This window comes from Salminus brasiliensis, chromosome 11, assembly GCF_030463535.1.
Source record: "Salminus brasiliensis chromosome 11, fSalBra1.hap2, whole genome shotgun sequence".
Classification (NCBI taxonomy): Eukaryota; Metazoa; Chordata; class Actinopteri; order Characiformes; family Bryconidae; genus Salminus; species Salminus brasiliensis.
In genome coordinates this window covers 17,582,636-17,601,203 of record NC_132888.1, presented here as the reverse complement: position 1 = coordinate 17,601,203, position 18,568 = coordinate 17,582,636, and the positions used below count along the sequence as shown (strand labels likewise).

The following is an 18,568-nucleotide window of genomic DNA, read 5'->3' as shown; positions in this document are numbered from 1 at the left end:
GCTGTTATAAACCTTTACATGCAGAACTCTCCCTCTGTGTCTACTGTGGCGTAGTACCAACCAGTGCATCCCTTTACAGTCCATGGCCCAGCATTGTAAAGGCACTTTCCTACGTTTTTGTCTTGTATTTTCTGGGAGTCCAGTTACATCCTTTGTGTGGATTTGTGTACAAAAAAAACAACCATAGTTAATTAGGCATTAGCATTCTCCAACCGTTCTTCATCTGTTTCAATTAAACAGGCCATTTTGTAAGACGTTTGTGTAGATGATCTCAGTTTTGACGGTCTGCACTGATTTAAAAAGCAATCAGGGATAAAGCAATATGAATGGGAGGAGTTACATTGCTGTTGGTAGATAGATACAGTTGTGTGAAAAGCAAAGTACATCCTTTTTGAATTGGTTGAATATGGTTTTACATCTCAACATAAATAATAATCATTAAAAAAACATCAGCAAGTGTGACCACCTCCATAAAAGCTATAAAAAACAACATTTTGGCGTTTTGCTAGTCTGGAGTATTCAGGTGTGTGTTAACACTATGCCAAGGAGGACAGACATCAGCAGTGATCTTAGAGAAGCTATTGTTGCTGCCCATCAACCTGGGAAGGGTTATAAGGCAATTTCCAGACAATCTGAAGTCCATTAAGAAAGATTATTCCCAAGTGGAAAACATTCAAGACAGCTGCCAAAGAGTGGATGTCCCAGCAAATTCACCCCAAGGTCAGACTGCGCAGTGCTCTGAGAAATAACTAGTATGGCTTGTTTGGACGGGTTTCCAGAACTTGCTTCTCTTCTTTCTAAAAGGAACATGGCAGCACGACTTCAGTTTGCAAAACTGCATCTGAACAAACCACATGACTTCTGGAACAGTGTCCTTTGGACAGACGAGACTAAAGTGGAGATGTTTGGCTGGCCGTACTGAACAGCACCACGCTTGATGAACCCCAAACACAGCATATCAGCACGAAGACCTCACACCAACCTTACTGCATTGCTTATTGAATGCCCACAAACCTCAATGAACTGAAGCGGCGTTGTGAAGAAGAGAGGGCCGAAATTCCTTCAGAATGATGTGAGGGTGCACTTTCTTTTACTATATTAGACTAAATATTAATGTGTTTTTGTGACAGCAGATGGCAAGGAGTTCAGAACATGCAGTGTCTTGATTAATGTCCTGAGGGGAACTTGAACAGTAGTAAAAGCTATCTTTTTTTGAACAACTCATGTGTGGGGGAAATGTAGTTTTCCATGATACAAGCCCTTCAAATATTAGGAGTGTCACTACACTGACAGTTTTAGATGAGTTTATTTTAATGCTGGTTTACATTCAGACTGATGTATTTTTCACTTTTAAAAGGATTTAATGACATTTACCATTAAACCTTACTGAATCAAAGCATTGTAAGGCGGTTCAAGGACATTTCAATATACAATACTGATCATAATTACAGTGAATAGCATTAGGCAGTGGAACTGTGTTCTCTGGAATGATGGTGCTCCATCCAACCCTTTTGGGATGAGTTAAGGATGAGTTGGGGATGAGGTTGGGTGGTGATCATCCAACATCCTGACCTCACTAATGCTCTTCAAAATTAAACTTCCTTAGACAGCAAGTCAAGGAAAGAGATAGTTGCCATTACAAAAGCAGGATAAACTATTTTTAATCTTTCTTGGTTTTGAAGAAACAATGAATGAACACGTGTCCCAATACTTTTGTCCATTCCGTGTATTTTAAAGCAGATGCAGCTTGACACAGCATGTTTTAGAGCATGTTTTAGACAAAAAACGAAGATGTTTTGAACTGTTTCGATGAAATAAACACTTAGTGAGATCAGTACTTCACTCTTCACTCAAAACATTGCTGTTTTAGTCGCCTGTCCAGGCTGGCCTTGCTTTAAGCTGAGACGGGTTTAATAAAAACGCTCTGATGACTGAATGAGGTGAAGTAACATCAGTCGATGGCGACACCTAGTGGCCATTCGTGACACTGCAACTGTCGCCTAAGACCAAGGGTGGAAAAAAACTATAATTTATTAATTTTAAATAGATAGATAGATAGATAGATAGATACATAGATACATAGATAGATAGATAGATCTGTCTATCTATACAGGAATATATCGAAATTGATACATCAAATATATGGGGAACTTTACGGAAATTATATGTCTATCAATATATATGAATGCAGCAATTATAGAATCATATCAAACGAAATGATTATATTATATTATTATCTAAAATGCAGTTACATGATATTTTATAATATAGTTTTAATGCATCAGTAATATCACATTTCTCATCTACTGTGTACTCAGATTTTGTGCAATGTCTGCATAGAATTAATAGTTTTAAAACTTCTTTTTTATTTTATGCAAATTTATTATTTCATATGAATTTCTTATGTAATGTGATTTTCTGATGTTTTGACTGTGGACTGGTGTTATATCTATATTTTGCGCGGTAGCTCTGTTAGTCTGGCTATTTCTGGAAGCCCGGGGCTCGGATCGAGGGGTAAATGTAGGCTACATTGCATCACATCCGGGAAATAAGGGCAAAAATTGTTGCCCCAGTCCGCCATTTCAAATATTTGAACTTCCCCCAGTGACAACTTCTTGGTGGAGGAGTCGGTCCGGACAAATTGTGGGATAATCTGGGACCGCGGCCGTGCCTTTATTTTCGCACATGTGCTGCAGGGCTCTGGGCGCTGGTGCAGCCGGGCTGTGAGTAAAGGCGGATGCTGTTCGCGGTCGGGGCGCGTTCATCGAGGGGAGCGCGGTGAAGTTATCCTCGTTATTATTAGTATTATTTTGTATGAGTTGAAGGCTGGTCGCGGATCCGCAGAGGCGAAGGGGAAGGCCGGTGAAAAGCCTCGGCTTTCGGGTGGCAGCTATGGCCGGGAATTTTGACGCCGAAGACCGTGGCAGCTGGTATTGGGGGAGATTAAGCCGACAGGAGGCGGTTTCTCTGCTGCAGGGACAGAGGCACGGGGTGTTTTTGGTGCGGGACTCTATCACCAGCCCGGGAGACTACGTGCTCTCCGTTTCGGAAAACTCGAAAGTCTCGCATTATATAATCAACAGCATCAGCAGCAATCGGCAGTCCGGTCCAGGTAAGGCGACCTGCGCTGCGCTGAGCCGAGCTGAGCCGAGCTGAGCTAAGCGGCTAACCTCAGGCTAGCGCGAACTTGTGAATGCACAGCGGCAGTCCGACACTGGGCTAACGGCAGCTTTTACGCCTCTCCAGTCAAACAGCGCATCAGATCCACGTTTCATTTCGCGTGTATCAGATTGTTTATATCATAAGCTTTACTTATACACGTATTTATTATTTATTTTTTTCTCTGACCATTTTTTTATCCAACCCCTTCTGCCCGGCTAGCGGCTACGCCAGCTAGTTATCTAGCTAGCTAACTTACTTGCAGTGTCGTTAATGCGCAGATTTCGGCGCAATTTGTGGAAAATAACGTACCGCTAGCTGAGAATTAACGGAATAAAGTTATTCACAGATAAATTAACAACCTCGGGCTTTTCTTGTTTAAATAATGATGGCGCTGACATTTTCCCAACCGATAAACCAAAAGTAACTTGGCTAAGTTTGTCTTTGCTGCGTTAGCTGGCTAACTGCTAGATATCTAGGCAGCTAGCTAGCACCAAGTTAGTGGACTTCTCTGAGAGGAGTGAAGTGATTTTCCCCAGCCCAGATTTCCACATGTCCATAATTAAACACCTAATAATAATGATCATATAACCTATTAATACTGAAAACGCATCTATTATTAGCATGTAATTATTACTCAGATGTTTTTATTTTAGAAGGCGATTCGTGCCTTAGCGCAAAAGCTAGCAAACTTGTTCCTACTTGCAAGCGAGGGTCAGCTAATAGCTTTGTCACGATTTGTAATTTAGTCACATTAGTAAAGCATAAACAACCACTTATTAATCTGTTTTTAAAATTTAATGTTATGTTAATGTTTTCTACATTAGCTCGATGTCTTCAGTGTAATTTGTGTGCTCAGTTGGCTTTAAGCCATAGTTGCTGACCTTTGCAGTTTGATGGTTGATGAGTTTTTCTGAACCTGGCCATTTACACATCCTGTACTTTCTTGCACCCCTCATTCAGGACTGACCACCTCTCGGTTTCGTATCGGAGACCAGGAATTTGATGCCCTCCCAGCCCTGCTGGAGTTTTATAAGATACACTACCTGGACACCACCACTTTAATTGAGCCCATCAACAAAGCCAAGCACTCGTCGGTCATCAACGTCAGCGCAGGAGGGGCTCCTCAGAGGCTCGAGGAAGAGTATGTCCGTGCTCTGTTTGACTTCCCTGGCAACGACGACGAGGACCTTCCGTTTCGAAAGGGCGATGTGCTTCGGGTGCTCGAGAAGCCGGAGGAGCAGTGGTGGAACGCTCAGAATTCAGAGGGCCGCGTGGGGATGATCCCAGTGCCCTACGTAGAGAAGTTCCGGCCAGCTTCTCCAGCGTCTGGGACCCTGGGCAGTGGGGGGACTGGCACTGTGGGTAATTCAGATGGCCACAATTCCCAATCCCCTCCTCTGCTTGGTGAGCCAGGCCAGTATGCCCAGCCCACATCTTTACCCAACCTGCAGAACGGGCCTGTCTTGGCCAGGGCGGTCCAGAAGAGAGTACCCAATGCATATGACAAGACGGCTCTTGCTTTAGAGGTACAGAGTTGTTGTTGGTTGTTGTTGTCCTCCCTCCTGACCAACCCCCCCCCCCCCCCCCCCCCCCCGTTTTTTTTTTTTACATTTATTTTATATGTACATAACTGTTTACTGTTGTACGATTCATTTCTTAACTAAATACATTAGAACACACTTTAACATCAGTGTTTTTGTTTGGTGAAGTGCTCTTAGACTGACAATCCAGTGCTTTGCTTTAGGTTGGCGATTTGGTGATGGTGACCAAGATCAACGTAAATGGGCAGTGGGAGGGAGAGTGCAAGGGAAAGCGAGGCCATTTTCCCTTCACGCACGTCCGCTTACTGGATCAGCACAACGCAGATGACGACCCAAGCTGAGAGCGGAGACGGACTTCCCTGTACAGCCCTTAGATGCGCACACACACACACACACACTCTCTTCACATCTCCTCATAACTGACATGCCCAGCGGTAGCCTCTTCTACTAGATCCTTTTCCTGTCTATCCGCTCATTGTTTTCGTGCCATCGTGTCATTCATGCCAATATATACAATATCTGCAGTAATTTTCTTATTAGACCTTATGCAACGATTTGAAGTTACTTAAGTAGACACTAAACACCACGGACATCTCTATAGGTTATCCTTAAGCGGAACTTTGGAGTGTGGCTTATTGCGACTTTGAAAGCGAGGAGATGTCTGCTTGGACTCGAAGCGTAAGCAGTTGGGTGTTGCTGTAAGGGACTGTTCCTCTGCATTTGAGTAGCATACACTACTCATACTGATTTGCTGAAAGATGACTGCTTCGAAGGGGATTCGTTTTTGAGCCCTTGATCACACTACAAATCATCTGCCATGTGATTCCATGCAAGATGTCTGAAGAAATACTGATCATACATATATTAATGTTTACTATTACATGCTTAATTTGTATTCCTTTAACCATTTGTTTTTGTGCACATGGACGTGTTTCAGTTGGCTTTGGTTAGTTGAAGAAGTGTACCCTTCATTTCCTGTTAGTCACTACAGAGAAGCAATTCTGGACATTGGAGACTTTTATTTTGAAGACACCAATCGGTTTTGATAAAAGCACACATTAAGATATCTAGCCACTTGTGTGCCTGCCAAAAAAAGTCTTTCATTAGGTTGAATGTAGAAAAAAGAAATAGTACTTACAAATGTCTCTGCAACGTCCACCTAAAATGTCATCATGTGCAGATGCTTCGAGAACAACCCACTTTACTACTTTGATATACACTGTAAGATTGTCACTACATGTAAAGTGTTAACCCAATGCCTCAAACACATCCCTATCTAGAACTGTCTTGCACATAACAGTAGCCTTCATCTACAATTGTTTTATGTATCCGTGCTCCAGCTGAATTTGTGTTTTTTGTTTGTTTGTCAGTTTTGTTTTTTTTAACAGTGTTTGCAATCACACATCACTGCTTCGTAGTGGCGTTTTCACCTAATGGGTGAAATGTAATCACACACATAACACACAGTTGTATTAACCAGCTCTTTGCCTTTTCTTTGCAGTTCAACAACTGAATCAAGTAATGTCTGATCTAGTCTGACAACCAGATTGGAAAGTGAAAAATACTGTACTAAGACCTTCGAGAAAGATGTGTGATGTGAAACACTCATATTTAAACATTGTTTTCCACTTGCCACAACTGCTTACTATATTTTGGGAATGGAAAACTGATGACTCTGAATTGTTGAACACACAGTTGACCCGTAGCACTAATAGAAAGACCATCGGGAACATCTTACGCCGACATTTTTGATGTTTGCAGTTCTTCGAATGGTTATGTTGTACGTTCAGTCGCTTGAACAAGGACAATCACCTGAACGAATTAAGCTTCTATCATGTGGGAAATATGAAGGTTGGATATGAAGTAATAGTGAACTGGTCTGGACAAGCAGCCAGGTTGTTACTCAAGTCACGTTAGGAATGGGTTCTTGTTTGTTTGAGCTATGAAACAAGAATTCCCGTTCTCAGTATTTCCAAATTCCAAAAAAAAAAAAAAAAAAAGTCATGAAACAAATGGAAGTAGTATCTGCTGACTGTCACTACTTGATCATGCAATGTTTCAATCAACATTGTTAAATCCTAAATAACTAATGTCCTACAGCTTCAACGTCATTCCACAGTGTTCTGTTCTTTATTGCAAGGCATACAGTCTTACTAATGCACATCAGAAGTGCCGATTTGAGCTGTGTGTAGATTGACTAAGAAATGTAACTTTGCCCATATGTTTTATTTGTACTTAAAGTATTATGTTTACTGTCTAATCCAACAGTCCATTAGTAAAAGTAACATCATGGGTTTTTTTGTGATGTTCATCTAAGCTCTTCACAGAACAGCTTCAATATGGGTCAACCTTTTTTTCTTGGATCAGCCTGTTCCTGTACATGAAATGAAGATAACCCCTATAGTAAACCATTTAAACCCCTCTCCTTTGAGTTTGTCAATGATTTTTATATATATATATTTTTTGTTGTTGTTGTTTTGTTTGTTTGTTTTTTTAGATCAGGCATACCAAGCTGGTACATCACCATGTTTTTCCAATTTATTTTTACAGGTGGTAAAAGCAGTCTGTAATTTAATGTAATAGGATTGTGGACAATTTCTGTTGCTCCACTTCTCAATAAATGTCCAAACAATGTAGAGGACAGCTGCTTGGCGCCTCATGATGACCATGATGGTCATCAAATGGGGGTATTGTCCCAGATATAATTGTGAAAAACATGATCATTGGCCTTTTATAAACCACTAAAAAATTATAATAACATAATATAATTACAGTCTTTTAAAGAACAATTACCCTTTAATTCTTATGATTTTTTTAGGTGTTGGAAAATCCTAAATATCCTAAATAAATAAAACCACTGTTTTTAAAGCTGATATACTGGCTCATGCTCGCTCATGGGCTCTCCTCGCTAAATAAACACAATGGTCAGCACAAATGTCTATATTTTGTCGATAATGTAACATATAGTGACCGAGCCAACATCTGCTGTGGTTGGTTTAACTACAGTGAAACCAGTCTAATTATATATGTTAACCAGTTGGTGGTGAACACTGGTTGAAGATAGCAAAATGCCAGCTAGAACAGAAGCTTTTGGAAGGAGGCTTTTTGTTCATCTGGCCTTAGTGAAGTAGCTGGTTCAGGTTCAAGTAGTAATAGTTGAACTCCGCAGCCTTCCTGTTTAGCGAGGCCTATTGTAAAATTTACATCTGTCTTTTTTTATCCAGTAAATCAAAGAGCGAGAGGTGAAGTGAGGAGTGATGAGCTGCCTTCATGCATGGTTCGCAGAACAAGAGTGGTTCTTCTCAGCTCCATGGTCAAATTGTACCAAAGGCAGATTCACAGTAGCTGCAGCTTTTCAAGAATACTTCATAGAAAGGTGCTGTCAGCTGAGTCTACTGAGGAGTTTTGACATGACAGTAAATGATGCATTAGGATCTTATGAGGGCTGACTAGCACTGTGCCTCTCTGTGGAGTGTAATGTGTACAAAACATAAACTACATCAGGTTGATCATGGCACCACACTCAGCAAAGGGGCAGGTTTTTGAGTCTGTAAAGAACTGCCAAGCCTCTACCATGTTTCTGTAATCCATTTTTACATTACTCAGATTTATATACACCATATTAGCCATGACAGTCGAGGCATGGACTTTGGTGGTATTACATTTTGTAGATTTTTTTTTTTTGTAAATAAGTGAATAAAACTGCAACATAAATTCTTTCTGCACATTTCAGAGAACAATTCATAATAATTTCTGAATTCTGAACATATTGCAAAAAGTGTTTAAATGTACCAGTAAAATACTATGCAGGTTTTGTACTTTAGATTTAGAGTCTTTTAGTTTTAGTTTTCAGAGTTATTTCAATCACAGTTATAGCTGCCACTTTATTGAAGCCCCTGTAAGAGTAAAAATTCAAGGTTCAGCCCACCTGTAAATTTCTTTCCCATTGAAGACGGCATATCAATGTGTATCTTAATGTACTATATTTCATCATTTTGTATGGTGGATAGAATGCAATGTCAAAGCCAGTACTTGAGATCAATACATTGTGACCACTATAAAGCACAGGTTTTGTTCTGCAATGAAACCAGTCTGAATAAATCAGACAAATCAGACTCTGCCCTGCAATTCTAAAGTCTCTAATACTGTACTGTTATAATGTGTATAATTGTAAATCTGGCACTCCTTATTTCTGCTGTATTGAGAAATGTTTTGGAATCCTCTGTACTGTATTGATGAATAATTACACCCTGATGAGCTGTATGTCCGTCCTGCATTACCGGTCAGCAATGGCAGCACTTTACAGCAACATTATGTAGCATTTTACCTCAAAACAACAGCTACAAAATCATGTTGATGTTCCACTCACCTGCAATAGGGGGACTACTGTCTGTTTCATTGCTACTCTGGGCTCGATATGCTGCTAGCTGTGCTATGTAACTTGGCAGATGAAGTGGGCAAGAAAACACTCGCGAGAACTGCGTAGCGCTGCGCAGCACGAGTCATATTTGTGTAAAATCCTGTAATATTGCTCTACCACCTTAGTCCACATGCTTCTTTCACTTTCAGTGACAGCTTGTCCAGAAATGCATGTGTAAAGTGTGTCCGCCTCCCGACTGTGGGGAAAGCCAGAAATGTCAGAGATCAATTATGAATGTTTTAGTAGTTTACCAGCTATTTTAGTGGTAGAAATTGCAATTGCAGATATCTACACTGTAATCCTGACTATGAAAAAGTCCAGGTCCCCATATCCATAAATATCAATAAATAATTCTGATTAGTAAAAATGTTAGTATAGTTTTCACAAGAAGTAATATTTATGCATTTTCAGATCTCTGGATGTCATTTTACATATCTTCAGTTTTTGACTAGTAAGAATATTGCTGGCATCTAAACCTAGAATTTAAACTAGTCAGAATTACAGTGTGTATATCTGGAATTAACTACTATTTTTTATATATATAAAAATAAAATAACTGTAGATATGTTTGCTAGGTACAGATAAAAATGTAATGAAGAATGTGATTCCATGTCAACAAAGACTTGGCAATGGAACTGGTCAGAGTGACTTCATAAATATGCAGATCTTATGTTATTACTGGTAAAAAAAAATAATAATAATAATAAAAATATGTATTTAAAATAATTGATTTCTAAAATTGAGAATATTTGCATTTACATAGACCTTAAAAGTAAGTCTTACTAATAAAAAAAAATGCTTATTTTGCTGGTGGCATTTTAGGGCGAAACAGCTTTGTTATGTGTCTGTAAACTTTTGGACACGTAGGGTGTGAGGGTCCTCTGAAGCGCGGAGTGAGCAGGGCTGCTCCCTCCAGCCCTCTGTTGTACATGAGTGAAGTTCCCGGATGAGCCTCTCGCCATTTTTGCCCCAGTGGCGCCGGCGGACAGCGGGGCTTCAACACCGTTCAGGCTGCAGCTGCTGCACCTCAGAGGGCCTGGCGCTTTCACACACACTCCTTTTTTCGATAATCCGTTGCTGAAGTAGGCTCGCATCACACTTTCCGACATGGTTAACCGGGAGGACTTAGTATACCAAGCCAAGCTCGCCGAGCAGGCGGAGAGATACGATGGTAAGAGGTGTTTTGTAGCGAAAGCTGACTCGCTTAGCGCTAACGCTAGCTAACACTGCTAGCTTATGGTCCTCGCGGCCATTTTTAGGATTAAACGGGGGAGCCGGGGAGCGGAGAGGCGGGTAGCTAAACTGTTTTCCGACATGGTTATACCTGAAATAATTTGCATATAGACAAACTAAGGCTGCTTTGATCGTCCTGGTCCTCTGTGGGACGGTATGAAGATGGAGACGTTACTGGAGCAGACAAAATGGCGGACAGTTATTGGGTGAGGCAGGCTGTTGCTAGCCAAGGCAGAGAGGAGGAGTGGAGACCTCTACACCCCACTTGACCCCGATAGCTTTAATTATAGGTTACAGTAATCTTGACCATCCAAACCTGCAGGTTTGTGTGTGTGTGTAGAGGAATGACTGCCCGCTGTAAACCAACGCAGTGGAGCTAACGTTACCTACCAGCAGCAGCAGCAGGCTGAGCTAATGTAGTGACTGTAAGACACCGCAGCAAAGCTGGTGTAGATCTGGCCTTTTTTTGTAGCTTGCGAGAATGACACGTACTGAATTTAATTCACGTAAACTCGACAAAGTGACCAGGAATGGGATGGAGTCAGTTATTTGGATGTATCTGTTGTAGATGGCCAATAAGAAGTATGGTCATTGTCAGTCATTGTGTTAACCCTCCTCTTGTGAACCATGTGAACGCAGCGTTTAACGATAACTAGGATTACACTGGCTACCCCCAGTTCACCCAGTTAAAGTGCTGCTGCGATGAAATCAAGCTAATGTTACATATGAAATACTAACATCCTAGCCAGAGTAGTCGCCAGTGTACTCAAGAGTGATCGGGGGACGGTAATAAAGACGTATAAGAGACAATGAATTGAGGCCAAGGCCTCCCAGGCCTTGTTCACATAGGTTGTGGCCAGTTGTGGGAGCCCTCGTCCAGCCAGAGAAGTGTTTTGTCAATTTGCTTCTTTACTTTTGCTCTGACCATACAAGTCTTAGTAGTATTGGAAGTCTATTTTTGGATGACATGTCTGTTATATTAGCCCCATTAAGCCCAGTGCAAACTTAAAGGCTCCAGATGCGTCTCGGCTGAGGCTGTTAATGGTTTGTCGTAGAGGTGCATGTGTGCAAAACTGCTAATCATTTGCTTTTGGATTTTGCAGAGATGGTCGACTCCATGAAGAAGGTGGCTGGCATGGATGTTGAACTCACAGTTGAAGAAAGAAATCTGCTATCAGTGGCGTACAAGAATGTTATTGGTGCACGAAGAGCATCCTGGAGAATAATTAGTAGTATTGAGCAGAAAGAAGAAAATAAGGGTGGAGAAGACAAATTGAAAATGATTCGGGAGTACAGGCAAACGGTAAGAGATGTGTGCCATCTGACCCATTTCTGATAGTTTTATGGTGACTGTATGACTGGTTCTACGTCTCAGCCTCTCGTGTGTTGTATTCAGGTTGAGACTGAGCTGAAATCAATCTGCAATGACATCCTTGATGTTTTGGATAAGCACCTAATTCCAGCTGCTAATTCAGGAGAGTCCAAGGTCTTCTACTACAAAATGTATGTTGCCTGCAGTTTCTCAAATTGGGGTGTGGTTGAATGTAATCGTAATTTGCAATATTGACTTAGAAAATGCTTTTAAAGTATATTTAATTAAACATGCATCTGAATAATGTTTTCCAAGATCATCAGAGCTTTTTCATGTTCAGAAAGAATACAGTTAGGAGTTTCAAGTTGTTTATGGTGAGAAATGAATGAAACTACTCAAAATGAAAGTGATGAATGACCACAGTTTCTTTGGTTTATGAGTGTCATGACCGCATCTTTTGTTTTTCTTTGATTTCACAGGAAGGGTGACTACCACAGGTATCTTGCTGAGTTTGCCACAGGAAACGACAGGAAGGAGGCTGCAGAAAATAGTTTGGTCGCTTACAAAGCTGCTAGTGATATTGCAATGACAGACCTTCAGCCTACGCATCCCATTCGCTTGGGTCTTGCTCTTAACTTCTCTGTATTCTACTATGAAATCCTCAATTCTCCCGACCGTGCATGCAGGTTTGTGTTTTATTGTTATGTTTTAGATAAAGTACAAATGAGAGAACAGTAGTAGCCCACAGTGATCCCTGCTTTGATTTGTGTGTGTATATATTGAGAGGCTGACAAGCCAGCTAAAGGAAACAGATTTATTTTTTACCATCCAAGGGTCACACATTGGTAGTGGAGGAATTTGCCATAACTAACATTGTGGAAAAAATGTAGCTAATGTGTAAAGTTATAAATGTATACAGTGATTGCCGTGACATTACCTGTTTTCTCTGTTAAATTGTGGATAAATGGTTTGTTATTGGAGTAGTGTTGAATTGTTGATTTTGTTTTAGGTTGGCAAAGGCAGCGTTTGATGATGCTATTGCTGAGCTGGACACATTGAGTGAAGAAAGCTACAAGGACTCCACACTCATCATGCAGTTGTTACGTGATAATCTGACACTATGGACTTCAGATATGCAGGGAGATGGTAAGACACCCAGGATTTAGCCTATACACGCTTTATCAAGTAGTGAATTTAAATCTGAATGTACAGCACTGTCAGAATGGTAGATTTTAAAGAAGAGTATTCTAGTACAATATTGACTTTGAAAGATGCAAGCGAAAACAAATTGGGCTAGTCTACAAAAAAATGTGCATATTTAAAACCTCTTACCACGTTTCAGAGCTAGCTAAACTGATCGTAATTCAAATTTGGCTTATTTTGCTAGTCTAATCAGATATTTTGTTCAATATTTTTTTAAAGTTAAATAAAGGTACACAGATACCAGGGTGATGTACAGCTTTTAAGGATGTTTAAATTCCAAATGTTGATTGTGATTGGTGTCTCTAGGATTAGTCGGGTGAAAAATGAAATGAACATGATTTATCACTTATCGCAGATATGGTTGATCAGCCAAGAAATTATTCATATCAGAAGTTTGCTTCTTTTATTTGGAACGGGAAATGCCAAACTAACATTGTTTAAAAAAATCTTGTCTCCATGCACATGCAAAAATGTAAATCAGCCCGCTCCAAATACATCCAGGTCTTCGTTGGTTTATGCGGGCAGATCATTGTGGTTTAGAGCACAGTATGGCTTACTTTAGTCTATTAAAACAAACACAAACCTCTGCAAAGCTGAGTGGGGCAGCCTCAACACAATATGTAGTGCTGTAGAGGGAACCAAATTAAGATGTCTGCATGTTTTTATTGAGCGTCTCCGGTTGTAAACTAAAAAAGCAAACATCGGATATCAAACATGTCTTTGCTGATCGACTGCTTGTGGTTAGTGATCAGTCAGTGACCACTCAGATTATCTGTAATTAATTAATTTTAGGTTGGTTATGTTGTATTGGATCGATGAGTGAATCAGTGTAGCGTGTATATAAAGGTAATGATTCACTCAGTCTAACATGATCATAGGAGACCTGGGTGGTTCCTGAGTTGTAACTCATGCTGTATTTCTCTGGAGTTAAAATAAGACCAACATGAGGATTAATGTCCAACTCAAACTGGTACCAGTGAAACGCTGTGATTTCCTTCAGGATTAATCTGTCAATCTATCCGTGTATATTACATATACATGTCATCTCGTTCTCAAAATATTTTTTGACATCCATTTAACCCATCTTGCCTCTCTTCCATTCCTACTGTTTAGATTCCTAAATGGAAATATGTTAATTGCCCACAAACTGTATTTGTAAGTGAGGCTGTTTCTTGCTCTATTGTCTCAATTAACTGTATTGTCACTCACTCACCTTAACCTTTGTGCTCAGGATTATTTTAATATTGTTTGATTGTTTGTCTGTTTTACTTTAAGAAAGTTAAGAAACTGTTTGTGTCTGAAGCATGTCTTGACATTAACAGTGTATGCATGGCCACAGGCCTCCATGTCCACTTGGGTGTCGGTGTTACACGAAGAATCTGAATATGATGCTTAGTCTATTACGTGGATGATTTGTACCCATGGTGATTTTATACGTTGCCCCTGGAGTCAAAGTTAATGTTCGGGATCACTTGTTTTAATAGTTGCCTAAATGTTCTGCTCTTCCAGAATACAAATATTAAATATTGGTTCGGAATTTAAGTGCTGCTTAAAAAATAGATCAGTTATGTAGCAACATGAGCAGACACCACTGCGCATCTGCAATAATACTTCATACTAGTGAAATGTTTAAAGCAGATAAAGGAATATTTTTACTGAATTATATAATATATGTTTGAGGTGAATGTGACTTTAACCTTTTGCAACTACTTTATGCTTATTTTGATTAATGTACATTTAATTGCGCACCACTTAGTAATAGGGGCTTTTTTATTTGTTTTTTTTATTTTGTGGTTTTTTTTTTTTTTTTGCATTTTGTCAAACAAGTTCAGAAACTCTTGACAGTTAATGAACGAAGAAAATTCAAGCTCTAGTCTTGTGGGTGTTTTTAAATATATAAATAACACCACATCACAGCCACTGCATGCATTCGGTTTTCCACTAGAGTGACTTGGTCTTTGTTGATTATGCAGTGATTGTTGATACACAGATTTTTGCAAGTGTGTGGTTGGTTTTTTTTTTTTTTTTTTTTTTTTTTTTTTTTTGTGTGTGTGTGTGTGTGGGGGGGTGGAAATGACTGAGTTTTAAAATGTTTTTTTTTCTTTTCTTTAATGTTGCAGGTGAGGAACAGAATAAAGAGGCGCTGCAAGATGTGGAGGACGAGAACCAGTGAGACATCACAGCCAATACGAGACTCCACCCCACCCCACTCCTCCTTCCCGATCCCACTCACAAAGGGAGCCACCAAGCCCAACCTCAAGAGTGACACTCAAAAAGCTTGATGCCTCCATTTTTTTTCCTCCCTTTGTTTCATTTTTAATATTATTCTTTTTATTAGTCCTTTAATTGAAATAAAAAACCACTTCTGAAACAAACAATAATTGTAATTTCTGATGAGCAGAGCTTAGAGTTTTTGGATTTTTCTTTCTTTTTTTTTCTTTTTTTTTTTTTTTTTTTTTCTTTTTTTTGGGCCCGGTACAATGTTCCTTTTTTATGTTTTATTTGCTTTATTCCTCAACGTTTTATCAGTTGCTGGATATATTTTGAGTTTTTCTTAATGTAATTACAAAATTAACTTTTATTACTATTACTGATATGTCTTCTCTTAGGCTGTTAGTTGTTGGAGCTGTAATATTATTTCTGTGTTAGTGCAATTATCAAATGCAGTTAAAATGATTAAAACCTTGGAAAGGGCAGGTCAAAAAATAAAGTGCTCTTTTTGTTAATTTAGAATTTTAAAGCAAGGTGCAAGTTTCTTGATATCCATGAAGAGCAAATTGCTTAACATCACAGTAGAAGTTATGTAGTGATATCTAGCGGTGGACCGGACTGTAATTTGTGCTAAAATACTGTATTGCGCACAGAGGCTGGTGGTGGTGGATGAGTAGTTGCAGCTCTAAAAGAGAAAAAAAACAACAAAATCGAATGGAAGCAGCCTTATTGCTTTTAGAACTCAAATGCAGGTCTCCATTGGCTGTTTGACGAGAATAAAAAGCACTAATAAAGTTGATTTTAAGCCCGTCTAAGCATATGAAATCCATTTCTCTTCCCCCTCCTCCCCCTACAAATCTATATCTATTGCCTACAGTTTCTTCTGTACTTTTTGTTTTGTTCATATTTAACTTGAAGCTAATTTGTACTACTGGAAATTTGACTGGAGCCACAGACATAGTATCTGTATTGTTCTTACAGAAGAAACAGCATGGAATTAACATTGACGTTAAAATAAAACTGCCTCAAAACCTGGCCCTTTTGTGCTCCAAGTATTTTGTTGCATATTCTGCTGTTTCCCATGCTGATGAAATTGGAAGCGAGTAGGGTTGTCGCGATACGGCCTTTCGGATTTCAATGCTGATTGTAAATGCAGTATCAGTTCTCAATACCAAACCAAAGCATAGCTAAACCTTAAACCTTCATGGCTGGTTTCCCAGAACGAGATTAAGTCTAAGCGCAGACTAAGAATACATTTCGGTGGTGATCTGACATTAGCCTTAATCTGGGTTTGTGGAAATTGGCTCCCGAATGTGTTTTAGTTTTTGCAGCTTTAATTAACTTCCATTTTTATCATCAGTACATAACTCTTGTAGCGGATTTAAAAGCCTGAAAGCATTCACCTGGCTCAACAAATGAATTACAAACATGAGAAGTAGTAATAATTTAAGTGTTTAACTGAAAACCTTGTGTCTATATTTTTGCTTGTTTTTTTAATACAATTTCTAGCAGTTGTTCTTTACATTGTTTCAAAGTTTTATGATAAATAGACCAATAGAATCTATTTACTTTTGACTTCCATTAAAGGATAAGGTTTTTTCATCTCCTGCAAAATTATGGAGATTGAAGGTTTTTGTGTTGATGACATGATATATTGCTGTGTAGACTTTTAAGAAGGGATTAGAAATGAATTACTTATAATTTGGATATTTTCTGAAACTGCATGCATATAAGTATTCATATTGATCTCCACTTCAAATGATACCTGGATAGATATTTATTTGATTTTATTTGTATTATAAACTTGCATATTTGTACCTTTTCATAGCCTAACTTTTTAAATATAAACATACAATTAAAAATCTGAAAACTAAATAAAGGCTGTGTAAAGTCAGGGTACTGCCCCAGGGGCAGCATTTATACCCTGGAAATATCTGCCCAGTAGGATACAGGAGCACCGTAGGATAAACAGCATGTTAACTCTCTCCCTCTCTGTAGAGGATGTTCAATGTGAAGAATCGTCTTTGTGCCAAAATGCTTTTGGGAACCTCGGCCCTGTTCAGTCCTCTTGTTTTCTGAGCATGTTCTGTTGGCCATTCCTTGCTGAAGCTCTGAAGTAGACAGTTGATGGCTGTACATGTGTTATCGCTGGCGAGGAGGGGATGTGTTCATGTATTTAAATAGGCAGATCACAGAGTAAAGAGTGCTCACATTGAGACTGTTGGTCGTCTTGCAGACAGGCAGTCTGTGAACTAATCCCATGGTCCATTAACAGGGATTCCTCCGTCATTCCTGTCAAATCATACCAAGATCTCCTTGCCTATTGCAGGACACCACACATTCACAGGACATGCAAATTTGGCCATTGCATCTTGTCCAACTACAGCTTATCTACAGTACGTATAACTTTGTTTAAAAGATTGTATGGCTATGGCAAAATCCAAGCTGCCTGTTTCAATTGTCTGACATAAAATGTGTAATTTCATCTTTCAGCTTGATTTTTTTAGAAGGACCTGAACAATACAGAAGAGAAAACATTGCCTATGTTTATACTTCCATGAAAGCTGTACTACAGGTCATTTTTGACTCTTCGGACAAGGGCAGTATATAGAATAAAAAACTACACAAGGGTCCCTGGGTTTTCCTGCATTATGCCACTTTAGCAATGTTGAGTCACCTTAATAATGTTCAGTAACGTGTTCATATGCTCCACACAGTGAGTTAAGACCAGTTTGTCCAGCTACAGTGCTGTAGTCCACCTGCAACTGCAGATCTTTGTGTTTGTCCTACACCAACACCCGATTCAGCTCAACCATTAGCTGACAATCTGCAGCTCAGGGACAGGGACAGGGACAGGGGGGCAAACAGACACCGGAGAGAGTTTGCATGACCCCTTAGATTTAGTTAGTTCCCAATTACTCAAAAAAAGATGTAATAAAATAATGTAAGCATCTGTATTGCTTTAACATTGTATTTAATTATATTTAATTACATATCTAATTATATTTCCACTCTTAGGTCCAGAATAATTACTGGAAGGCCAGAATGTGATGAGTGAAAGAATAGCCTGGGAAATAATGTTAGCTTAAATAATTGTTAGCTTCAATAAAAAATTAATTACACATTACAAAATGTCACTTTTCCCCCTTTATCTCCAAACATACCCAAATGGTCAGGGTTTGTTTGGTGTTTAAAGTCTGCTTTTTTAGTTTCGGAGTGTATTTATGAGACTGTGACTTTTATTATATAAGTTCCATCGTACCACTGGTAAACCGAAAACCCGAAAATATTAACATGTATAAATTATATTAAATGATGAACTAAATTAATAAACGAGCGCATCAATGAACAACTGATATCAATAAATGAATTTGAAATTGAATATAAATGATATTGTCTTGCACACCAAACACTGAACAGACGTGAGCAGCCAGACAAACAAAGCCGAAGCAGACTTTTATTTTGTAGAAATGTTCGCGTGAGGTG

General features: G+C 39.3%; 2 protein-coding genes across 2 annotated transcripts; both read left to right on the top strand.

The window, feature by feature from the left end:
• Positions 1-2,611: 2,611 nt before the first annotated feature.
• Positions 2,612-7,125, top strand: crk (v-crk avian sarcoma virus CT10 oncogene homolog). The gene is made up of 3 exons (XM_072692018.1): positions 2,612-3,112; positions 4,123-4,688; positions 4,907-7,125. The coding sequence occupies exons 1-3, from the start codon at positions 2,893-2,895 to the stop codon at positions 5,042-5,044; spliced, it is 924 nt and encodes a 307-aa protein (XP_072548119.1). The 5' UTR covers positions 2,612-2,892; the 3' UTR covers positions 5,045-7,125.
• Positions 7,126-10,069: 2,944 nt separating this feature from the next.
• On the top strand, positions 10,070-16,117 carry ywhae1 (tyrosine 3-monooxygenase/tryptophan 5-monooxygenase activation protein, epsilon polypeptide 1). Its single transcript, XM_072692011.1, has 6 exons — positions 10,070-10,294; positions 11,460-11,659; positions 11,753-11,859; positions 12,148-12,354; positions 12,678-12,814; positions 14,992-16,117. The coding sequence occupies exons 1-6, from the start codon at positions 10,231-10,233 to the stop codon at positions 15,042-15,044; spliced, it is 768 nt and encodes a 255-aa protein (XP_072548112.1). The 5' UTR covers positions 10,070-10,230; the 3' UTR covers positions 15,045-16,117.
• Positions 16,118-18,568: the final 2,451 nt, after the last annotated feature.